The sequence below is a fragment of the Lucilia cuprina genome, chromosome 6 (genome assembly GCF_022045245.1).
Source record: "Lucilia cuprina isolate Lc7/37 chromosome 6, ASM2204524v1, whole genome shotgun sequence".
In the NCBI taxonomy this organism is placed as follows: domain Eukaryota; kingdom Metazoa; phylum Arthropoda; class Insecta; order Diptera; family Calliphoridae; genus Lucilia; species Lucilia cuprina.
In genome coordinates this window covers 17,382,631-17,394,964 of record NC_060954.1, presented here as the reverse complement: position 1 = coordinate 17,394,964, position 12,334 = coordinate 17,382,631, and the positions used below count along the sequence as shown (strand labels likewise).

Sequence of the window (12,334 nt, the reverse complement as noted above, 5' to 3'; positions counted from 1 at the left end):
TTAACTGGTCAATAGACCAGTTTATAGACTATATAGTTCATAGACAAGTTAATAGTTTCTAAAGTAATCAATACACTAGTATAGGGACTAGTCAAACTAGTTCATAAACTATTCATAAACTATTCAATAGATGTGTTCAGACCAGTTTATACACTAGTTTATAGAATAGTCAATAGATTAGTTTATAGACTATATAGTTCATAAACAATTTTCAAAAGAAGTTAATACACTAGCATAGAGACTAATCAAAAGACTGTTTTATTGACTAGCCAAAAGACTAGTTCATAAACTATTAAATAGATGCGTTTGTGAACTAGTTAGTTAGTTAGTAAGTTATTTAGTTAGTTTGTTAGTTAGTTAGTTAGTTAGTTAGTTAGTTAGTTAGTTAGTTAGTTTGAAAGGAGGATGTATACACATCAAATCCGAAGAAATACACCTAGGCCTCTATTGAGCCTGTTGTGCGCTCCTTAACCAGTGCCATGGGTGGGAATCGAACCCACCACCTCCGGTCTACCAGACTAGAACACTAACCACTAACCTATCGGAGGTTAATAGACTAGTTTATAGACTACTCATTAGGCTAGTTTATAGACTACTCCGTAGGCTAGTTTCTAGATTAGTTCATAGACATAAACTAGTTTATAAAGTAGCCATTACTGGTTTGTAGGCTAGTTTATAGACCTGTCAACATACTAGATAATAGTCTACAGACTAATCAATAGACTTTTTTGAATTAGTATATTGGCTAACCTTTCTTAATAGGTCATGGAAAAGGTTTCTTTTAAATGAATTGATGAAAATTCTTAAAAGAAAAATTTACAATTGCCAAAGCTCTTTTATCCACCTCTGAGCAAACAGTTTCATTTCATCTCGTAGGGGGTCGTGAGCTAGTATATTGCTAAGGTATTTATATATAAACGGCTTAAATAGTTTGCTAAATGATGCATAATGAATTGTGACTCTTTTTATTTTTTCAATATTTTACGGTTTACAAATAATGAAATGAACGTCATTTAGTGATTTATATCACTGCCCTTTTATGCAATATTTTCATATATTTCTAAAAATATCAAGAGAAAAAAAAAACAACAAAACTTTTAAAAAATACGTTGTATAATAGTTTATTAAAAGATTAAAGTATAATTAATAATAATTTATAAATAAGTACTACAAATAAATTGGTTATTTATTTTTAAAAAATTTACAATAATTATGTTTCATGTTTTTTTGTTCTTCTTTAAGTTGAGTCATTGAGTCTACGATGGACTTTTTCTAATTATTTGTTTAACATATTTTTTTGAGTTTAAAAATAAATAGCGTTTCTCTTGTTTGTTATATATATTTTTGTATATTTTTAAATATTATTTTTATCTTTGACATCGGGTAATTATTGAAATTTCAGCTAATTTTATACACATTTCTCAAAATTCGTCATACCTGTTATACTTTTTTTTTTTTGACAGTGAACTTAAAATAAAAAAATGCTAAATGTTTTTTTTTATAATGCCCACCTTGTCATGTTAATATTTATTATTTGTTTTTGTTTTAATGAATTTTTTAAATGTTGATTGTTTATTGTTGAACATTTGTTTTAATAATTAGGCAAATCTATAACTGCTCTAAAGCGAAAAAGAACTGTAAGGTACTAGTGCTGTAAATGGTTCTTTGGAGTCAGAGACTGTTATATTTAGAATACAATGAAGGTAAGCTGTCAAATTAACAAGATTTGAATAGAAAAATTTTAGGTTAGGTTAGGTTGATAGGAGGACTACATCAAATCCGAAAAAATACACCTAGGTCACAATCAGGACTTTTGTATGCTCCTTATCATGAGAGAAAAAAAGGGAACTGAATAAATTATTATTCAGTGTTCATAAACTCAGTTTCCTGAACGTAATTTATCTAAGAATCTTCCAATCGGAGTTAGTCAGAAATGTTATTTCCGGAATAACATCACTTCCAAGATACTTGGATCTAACTTCGACGAATACCCGGCAGTGGCAAAGAAAGCGCTCCATAGTTTTACTGTCCTCTCCACATGCTCTACATACGTCTGAATCCGCACGTCCAATTTTGCATAAATGTACTCGTAATCAGATTTGCTCATTTTGAGGATATTTTTCGATTTGCACTTAGAAAAATTTTTAATCTTTTAGATTTGATATAAAAATTCACTTTAAGAACTGTTTTACTTTATAATTTTAAACAAAAAAGTATAAATTTGTCAAAAATGTAACTTTTTCAATACATTTTTGACAGTTTAAGTTTTCAATTTTTTTCTAAATTATCTTTATTAAAGGGTTTTATACTTTTTATGAACATAAGTTCGAATTATAGAAAATTTGTTGTAAGAATCAAAAGATTATCAAAAGCTTTTTAAAGGTGATAATCAAGCAAGATGTTTGATCATTTCTGTGGTGATTTCGGATTGTGACAAACGAAAAAATCAACGAGGTCGCGTCTTCAGAACATACATATGTCGAGATTAAATTATTCTGAAAATAGATTCATTCTTTTTAACTAATAGTTCATTTCACATTTAAATACATGGTCCGTTATAGGCCCTGTTGTGCACTTCTTTGCATGGACATTCAAAGACTTTTGCAGAGAAACCTATAAATGAAAACAATATTGTTCGATGTTCATTTATATATCTTGGAATGATCTAGGTGTTCATGATCAAAAAATTAAAATAAAATCTTATAACAGCCCCCAATTTCGCTGCCTACCCAAATGTTCATTTTAAACTGCTATTTGCACAAAACTCCATTTTGATAAAAAAATCTTGAAATCCTTTCTTTAAAATAGCTTTTAAAACAATTTATTTGAAGCATTTCATTACCAAAAAAATTACATATAATATGATTTTTTTATATTTATTTGATATCTATGGTTACAAAAATCCATCCATTAAATGTTATACAAACTTTTTGCAAAAATAAAGAAGAGCAAAACACAAACGTTTGCTTACGTTTAAATTTAGTTAAATGCTGTCAAGTGAAAAAGAAACCAAATTATAATGGAATTTATGAATGCGTCTATTAGGTTACACCTAACACCTCCTCCTCCTTCTAACAGCATTAACTCACATGTTATCCCTTACAGTTGGCAAGGATAAAATATATTTTTATTTATATCACAAATACACAATTTTACTGATATTCAAGGTCGGATTATGAAACAATAAAATCACATTAAGTAATAATATTCCGTGCATTTTTTAGGATGTTGTTTAGTGTTGAAAAACCTTTTCATTTTGTCACCCTCTATGTCTTTGATTTCTCTGAAAACTGTCACGAATGCGTATGTTGTCTAAAACACGTTTTAGAAATGTTATCAAGGATTTTATTCTATATTTAGGAGAAAAGTGCTGAGAGCAGTTTTCAAAATTAGCGTTTATTCATATAATTTTGACATGCATTTAAAATGTCATAACTCGTGAGAAATAAATTCGCATAAAATTACTTTAAATGTCATTGTAAAGATTTATTTATAAATAATATTTATAAAAAAATCTTAACTCTTAAATCTAAGCAAAAATTTAGAATTAACTGAAGTAGTGTTTAATTTGAAGGTTTAGAGTACAAACTCTTTGTAGTCGCTTAACCAACGCCTATCGCTATCAAACTACATATATAAAAGCCGTGATACACGATTGTCAGATCTTACAACGTTGTTAGTAAAATGTCTAATAATCGTCTGAACTTACAATATTTCTTTTGCAACGTTGTCAGAAAATGCATTATCGACAATATTGCAATACAAAAATTGTATGTTGACAGTATTATTAGACATTTTCTGCATATTTTACTATCAACGTTGTCAGATCTTCATATATAGCATATTATATATAACGAATTCGCGCCACTTTTCAGAATTTGTCAGTGTCTTCATTTGGTAGGGCGAATAGAGTAGAAGGTGAAGTCATTTCAATTTGCGTCGAATTTATTAAATTTTTTATTTACGGAGTTTGACAGCATCTGGTTTGGGAGAGAGTTTTTGATATGGAGTTGACAGCGTCGAGCTAAATTTGCATGGACAAAATAAACAATCAGCTGTTGAAATGACTTCACCTTATTAGTCATTTCATTTTGCGGCTAATTCATAAAATTGTTTATTATGGAGTTTGACAGCGTTGCTTTTGGGAGATAATTGTTTTTATATGGAGTTTGACAGCGTCCTGCTAAATTTTCATGGAAAAAATAAACAATCAGCTGTTGAAATCACCTTCACCTTTTATTATAAATATAGCCGATTATCCACGGAACTTAGATGTTACTTCGCAGATCTCTGTCTGAAAGTTAAACAGTTTTATTCATCCTGATTAACACAACTGGAGATCTTGACAATACATTTTACAAACTAGTATTCAAGGCGAATTTATAAAATGAAGTCATTTCAATGGCAGATTCTATTGTTTGGTCTTTATAAAGATGTAAAACGACCTTGTCAAACTTCATATAAAAAGAAACTATTTCACATTTTCTCCTTTTCCATACAATAAGATCTTCGCTTCGAAACGAACCGCACCATACTCTTAACTATTACAGAAATACGACAGCTGGAGACATTTCAACAGCTGATTTTGTTTGTCTATGAAACCAAACCAAATCTTAGCAACTGATTCATAATATTTAAAACATAACATTTTTAATTTCAATTAATTCTTAATTTTAACCTCCTTTATATTATTCCTAGAATATATGCAATTATTTTGTTTTAACCTTAAAGTAATTAATGAATTAATTATACAAATTTCTCTTGTATTTTGAATATATTTCTTTTAATTACATATAATTTAAATAATTCAGATGTTTATTAACTTTGCCACCTTTTCGCTCGTTCATTATTTATATATTCGTATTATTCATTCTTAAAACCTGCAACCATTTGTCCGTAAGAGAAATGCAAACCCACAAGCATCATGTTGTGGTCATTCAATATATATATATATATTTATATACATATGTACATTCACTGAACTGTATATTCCTCCATTAATATGTAAATTTTTATTCTTTGGAATAAATAAAATCAATGTCTATCTATTCGACTGCCTCCGACGGTTTGTCTGTTTATTTTCAATAAATTATTGGGTTCTTCTAGTGAGTAGATATTTTAACAGATTTTTTTTGCAATTTTTAAGATAAAATAGTCAAGGTCAAGTTGTTAGTTGGGTTATGGAATTATTGTAGTAAAAAGAAATACTGGATGTTCATTACTTATGTATATGTATGAAATTATGTATTCATTTAAGCGAAATTGTATTCTTATTTATGAAACTTTATAAAGCAAGAGTTGCCATCATCTTGCAAATTGTTAAAAACTTCAAGTTATATTATCGATTAAAGAGTTTGAGGAATTCAAGAAGACCTTAAACTGAAACATTTAAAATAATTACTTAAAAAAATTTCCACAATATAGATTTATCGCCCGATTAAATCAAACCAAATATCATAAAAAGATTTAAACAAAAAAATGTGTCATACAAAGTATTTTCAATTAATAACTAATTATATAATTAATTCACCTTTAAATACGAATTAAATTAAAATCAATTTAACAACGACACCATGAATTTTCTATCACCTGATGATATCTTCAGCGGGGTAAGACGTAAAAGTCTATGTAATGGCACGCTGCTAACACTCACCAATAAGCATCAGAGTGAGAGTGGTAGCACAACGCCGAGTAAAAGTAAAAAAGAACGTAGACGTGGTAGCTTTAATGAGCCCACAACAAATACAAGTGCCAAAGAGAATGGCGGCCGGAGAGCTTCATTGGTGTCCAGGTAAAGATTATAACAAACGTAACAGAAAAATAGAGAGAGATATTTTACATGAAAACTATTATAATTAATAATCAATAATAACTAATTTACTTTCCTTTATCTCTTTTTTCCCGCTAGGTGGTTTAAACATATCTCCGATGCTGCTGAACAATACAAGCCCCGCTCTAAGAATGCTAATCAAGAACCTGTGGACGATCCAGCTATTGCTACATTACCACATTCCAATACACGTGAATCGCTGGAGTTGACACCTGAACGGCCGCCACCCCAGTCGGCCACCGCTACACTGATAACCACACCTTTGGCACCCATGATGCCAATACCGTCGGTTAGTCAAGAACGCAGCGGTTTTGCACAAACCAACAATAACGATGTACAATTGCGCAATGGTCGACGCGAAAGTACACCCACCTCATCATCGGCACCCGCTGATGCCTATCCACCTTATTATAATATCAAACAAAGATTAAGTCACAATGAATTATCACCGAATACCAATGCTGTCAATCGCACCATGTCGACACGCAGCTGTGGTGATGCCAATCATAATTACAGCAACACTTCGCCAGAATTTGCTGGTGCCAATGGTGTTACTCTCAGGCATACCCAGTCGGCTAGACAGGCCAACGGCTCGACTGAAGAGGCCGCGGCCGCTGCTTTAGCAGCCGCTGGTGTGGCGAATAAGCGGGACAGCGCTAGTATTGTTTACTCCAATAATTCCAATAATACCCGTACTTTAATGCAGTCATCACCTCCGTTAGTTGAACCTACCGCAATACAGATCAGTATAAGTCCGGCCCATACCGCCGAACCGGTACTGACGCCTGCCGAAAAGCTAAGGCGTTTGGATGCTAGTATACGTGACGGTTTAATGGAGAAGCAAAAGATTATTTGTGATATGTTCCGTTTACCAGTTGAACATTTCCATGAGATAGTAGATATAGCGACCATGCCGGAAGCGCCCAAGGATAGCACCGATATAGCATTGGCTGCCTATGCCCAGGTTCAGTCTTTAACCGAGGTGATAAACGACTATATGAAGGTAACGCCCGAACAGGAAGTTTCGGCTGTTTCCACAGCGGTTTGTGATAAATGTCACGAGAAACGGGAAAATCAACCACATTCACGTACACGTTCCAATGTGGCTTGCGGGAAGGCAGAAACAAAGGCTTCAACCAGCACAAGTTCTGATATACCACCGCCCTTGCCGCCACCAAATAAACAAATGGCCCAGGCCCAACAGCAGACACCAGCTCCTACAGTAACTAAAATGCAAACATGTGCTTTGGAAGATGCCAATATACATGAGGACGATGATGGTTATTGTGAAATCGATGAGTTGCGTTTACCAGCTTTACCTCCCCTGACAAAGACACCAACAACAGCTACAGCTACTCCACCACCTTTGCCGCCAGCCGTAAAAGCGAGTGGAGCCAAACAGGGTTCACCACCTCCACCCTTACCACCACCAGCTGGTACATTTAAAACTCCGCCTCCACCACCACCGCCACCAGCAAAAACCTTAAATCAAAACTCCTCCATACCAGCAGCAGCTACAGTAACAAATAGCGCCAGCAACAATACAAACACAACTCCCGAATTAGTTAAACGTCAAAGTACGATAAGTGCTGATAGCATTCCCGAAGAATCGGCCGATGAGGTAACACATGCCCTTAACGATCATCTACACAGTAAAGTTGAGGCTCACAAATCTCCCGAAATTAAAGAAGACGAAGAGGAAAATGAGCCAGAAAATGAGTCAGCCACCAAAGAAGAAAACGAAAAGACCTTAGAAGAGCCTAAAACTACTGCAACATCTGCTGCAACAGAAGTTGAAGAAGAAAGTGAAGATATGAAAATTGAACCCATTGCACCCATAGCAACTATTGAAGATGAAGATGACAAGGATGAGGACTCAGCTATGCATACAGCCGAATGTGAAAGTGCTCCATTGGAAGAGAATGTTGTTAAAGAGGAAAGCAGCAAGAAGGAAGACAATGATACTAAAGATATTAAGGATGATGCAGTGAATCCCAAAGTGACCACCACTTCTATGACCGCAGAACCACAAAGACAAAACAGTAATGCCACACAGGCCGATGAGGAGATTTCTCTGAACAGTGAACATATCGAAATAAATGAGGCCTATGAATGTTTGGTAAGTGTTTTTAAAAGATTTCAATGACTCAAAAGAACTCATTTATAGTTCTGTTCTAGTTTTCATCTCCTTGTGTTCAAGTTTCTTTTTAGTTATGTTTTATTTTTTTTCTAGTTCGGTTTTAGTTCAGTTATAGTTCAGTTCTAGTACAGTTCTAGTTCAGTTCTAGTTCAGTTCTAGTTCAGTTCTAGTTCAGTTCTAGTTCAGTTCTAGTTCAGTTATAGTTCAGTTCTAGTTCAGTTCTAGTTCAGTTTTAGTCCAGTTCTAGTCCAGTTCTAGTCCAGTTCTAGTTCAGTCCTAGTTCAGGTCTTGTTCAGTTGTGTTCTGGTTCAATTCTAGTTCAGTTTTAGTTCAAGTTCAGTAGTTGTTATAGGATAGTCTCTCAACTTATACAATATTGTAATACAACAATATTTTCCTTTCAATTCTAGTCAAATATTAACAAATTAAATACGGCTTTATCCTCAATGGTTGATAACTCAACACAAACGTTACCTTTGACGACATCTCTGCCTGTGAGTACGAGTACCACCATCATCAGCACCAGTAACAACATCACTAGCAGTAACAGCAGCACAAATCCTAATGGTCATTTACCAACATTATGTGGACCAAATCGTATACAACATGCCAATTCCTTGGAGCCAAGTGTGCCATGTCATGCTTTGAGCAATATTGTCAGTGTATTAAATAATCAAATATCTTTACTATTGGTGAGTTGAAATTGAGGTTTTTTTTTTATTTACACAATGATTTGTTTCTTTATTTAATTGGTTCTTCTTTTTGTATGTGTGTGTAATTTTTTTAATTTAGCCCAAGATTAATGAGCGTGATATGGAACGTGAACGTTTAAGGAAAGAGAATCAACATTTACGAGAATTATTGAATGCGATGCATGAACGTCAGCGAGTTGAAGCAAAATTGGTGAGTTTATAAATTAACTTAACACAAAACAACTTATTGACATAATGTTCCTTCATATCCGTATAGGAAACTCCAAGTGACATCACAGCTAGAGCCGAAGTGGCCGATGACGAAACAGATGGCTTCTCACCCGCAACATCTACAACACCAACACCAACGCCTACACCAACAACTGCTAACTCTGCAGCAGCCTTAGGTGAAGACCAAAAAGATAGCGACAACAGTACCAACAACACCACAACAACAACATCATCTAGCGCAACAACTAATACAGTCGAGGCACAAAATTAAACATAATTAAAATTTTAAATATAAATTTAAAAAAAACAACAAATATTTAGTGTTTAAATTTAAGAATTAAACAACAACAACAACAAACCTTCCCCAATATTTTTTATAAAAAATAAAACTAAACAAATAACAAGAAAACCAGCTGCCAATTGAATTGGCTTAAATTGAAAAAAAGGTTAAACAATTTTTAGGATCAGGAAACTGTTAATAATTTGTATTTTTTTTATTTTTAATTAATTTCTTTATTTTTCCTTCAAATGTTTATGTTTATTTTAGTTTATTCTCCCCCCATCATGTTTCTTTAATTTACTCTTTTAAATTTTAAAATTTTTTTTTGTAATTTTAAGTGTAAAATTTATATTTTAAAAAAATATTGCAGTTTTATATAAAATATATATTATAAATACATACATACCAACCAATACAACCACAAACATCATATAGAAAAAAAAATACTTTTAAACTTTTATTTAAAACCTCTTCCGCTAAACAATTTATTAAGTAATTTTTTTTTAAATAAAAGAACAGTTTTTTGTTTTTGGAAGAATCTTGAAGAATAAGAAACAAACATTCTAAAACAATAATAAAATGGTTTCGGGTTTTGATTTTATTTTTCTATTTTTATCTTTTGGCATGTTTTGTTTTTAATAAAATGTATTTTTTGATAAATATTTATTTAATAGAAAATAATAATTATTATTATATATATAAATACGTACATATATTAAATAATAAAAAAAATATATAAAATTTTTCCAAAAAGTTTTATATGTATATGTAAAACTCAAATATATCTCTCTGTCTGAGTTATTATTGCAAAACTAAAGAATACAAAGTTGCTAAATCTAATTGCTGATTTTGAAAGAATTTATTGTTAAAAGTTGGAAAAGTAGAATTTATTATGTTACAATGGGATAACAAATTTTCAAAATTTTGTAATTTGAAGTTTTGAAATTGATTACTTTTTGTGTTTCTGTACAAATCTATTGTTAGGTCTGTTACATATTCCAAATGGAAATGTTGTTTCAGTTTCTTAAAATGTCATGCAAATTTCCAAACAATAGTTTAAGGTTTCTTTTAAATTCATTTATATAAAATTCAGTATTTAGTCTTTACTCCAAAACGACCGTAAAGTGTCAATTCATCGATAGTTATAGCAACTGAAAGTTTCTTTTCCAGAAACCAGAAAATACATTCTTAAGGTTATAAATTGAATCGAATCTAAATCTAACTTCAGTATCAGATGTTTATCTTTATACTGAAATTTTATACTAAACCCATTCTTAATCATAATCCAAATGTGAATTGATTTTCAAAGTTTGATTCATTAAATCGAATATTGCGATTATCATTAGCAGTTTTATCTTTTCTTAACCGGATATTTAGTTAGTTAATTAGTATAAATGGAGCATTAAATCCGCAGAAAAACACCTAAAACCCACCACCTGCTGTCAAACAGACTAGAACACTTACCACTAACCTGAAGATTGTTAATTAGATTTTTGTCACATTCATAACGTCATGAACTGCGCTGTTTTAAAAATTTGTGATCACTTTATTCCCTTTCTCTTTAGAACTATTGAAATTAATTCTGAAATTTGCTTCTTTAGAAACCAAATAAAAATTTGTACCTAAAAACATTTGAAGAATTAAAAAATCTTCCAAAATCGGAAACATTCCGAACTGAATGTGTGAAAGACCTTAATGTTTCTTTCGGATAGAAATTGCATTTAGAAATACTTCCTATGATTTAAACAACAACTCAATTTACATATTGAAAATGTTCTGCGCATTATAATTTCGGTGACTAATTTAACGCTAGACTACAGACTAGATTGCTGACTAAACTTACAACTAGATTAGGCTATAAACTGGACTATAGACTAGACTATATATTGGACAAAAAAAAACTAATCTATAGAGTAGACTATAGACCAGACTATAAACTAGACTATTGAGTAGACAAGAGACTAGACTTTATACTAAATTATGGCCTATATACTAGATATTCTATAAAGTTGTCTACAGAGTATACTATATAGGGAGACTAGACGAAATTCTAAACTATGGCCTAGACTGTAGACTAGACTTTATACTAGAAAATAAACCAGACAAAAGAGTAGACTATATACTAAACTATAGACCAAACTATCAAGACTACAGGCAATATTATATTCTAGGCTATATTATAACTATATACCAAGCAATGACCTAGACTATATACTAGACTATACACTACACGATAGACAATAGACTAGACCATAGAATATACTATAGAGTAGACTATAGACTAGACTATAGACTAGACTATAGACTACACGATAGACTAGAATATATACTGGACTATAGACTAGACTATAGAATAGACTTAAGTCTTGACTGGACTATAGACTACACGATAAACTTGATTATAGGCTGAACTATAGATTAGACTATAGACAAGACTATAGACTAGACTATAAAGTAGACTATAGACTAGACTATAAAGTAGACTATAGACTAGACTATAAAGTAGACTATAGACTAGACTATAGACAAGACTATAGACAAGACTATAGACAAGACTATAGACTAGACAATAGACTAGACTATAGAGTAGATTATAGACTAGACTATAGACTAGACTATAGACTAGACTATAGACAAGACTATTGACTAGACTATAGAATAAACTATAGACTACACTATAAACTTGACTATAGACTATACTTAAATCTAGATTATGAACTGGACTATAGACTACACGATATGCTACATTGTAGACTGAACTATAGACAATACTTTATACTAGGTTGTAGACTAGACTATAGACTAGACATTAGACAAGACTATAAAATAAACTAGATTATAGACTAGACTATAAACTAGATTATAGAATAGACTATAGCCTAGACTATACACTAGACTATAGACTGGACTATAGACTACATTATAGACTAGACTATAGCCTAGACTATACACTAGACTATGGACTGGACTATAGACTAAACCATAGACTCGACTACATAATAGACAAGTCTTGAGCCTACATTCTGGTCTATAAACTACTATGTGGACTGTTATCAATTATCAATTAGACAAAATACTGTGGAAAATACCGTGGGAATACTGAGGTATTTTCAACATCGAAATGTACTGTAGTAGAATTTTCCACACCTGCAAAATAACAT

The 12,334-nt window shown here is 31.8% G+C and overlaps 1 protein-coding gene across 2 annotated transcripts in view; it reads left to right on the top strand.

Moving 5' to 3' along the window:
- The window catches only part of LOC111680389, a 200,674-nt gene extending 188,967 nt beyond the window's left edge, over positions 1–11,707 (top strand). The window contains exons 9-12 of one of the 2 annotated variants that reach the window (XM_046953780.1): positions 5,909–7,949; positions 8,381–8,662; positions 8,763–8,873; positions 8,940–11,707. In XM_046953780.1, the coding sequence (XP_046809736.1) occupies positions 5,909–7,949; positions 8,381–8,662; positions 8,763–8,873; positions 8,940–9,164 (2,659 nt within the window). In that variant the 3' untranslated portion in view covers positions 9,165–11,707. The remainder of the gene's footprint in view (positions 1–5,908; positions 7,950–8,380; positions 8,663–8,762; positions 8,874–8,939) is intronic. The other variant, XM_046953779.1, reaches the window with a different exon arrangement.
- The last annotated feature ends 627 nt before the right edge of the window (positions 11,708–12,334 follow it).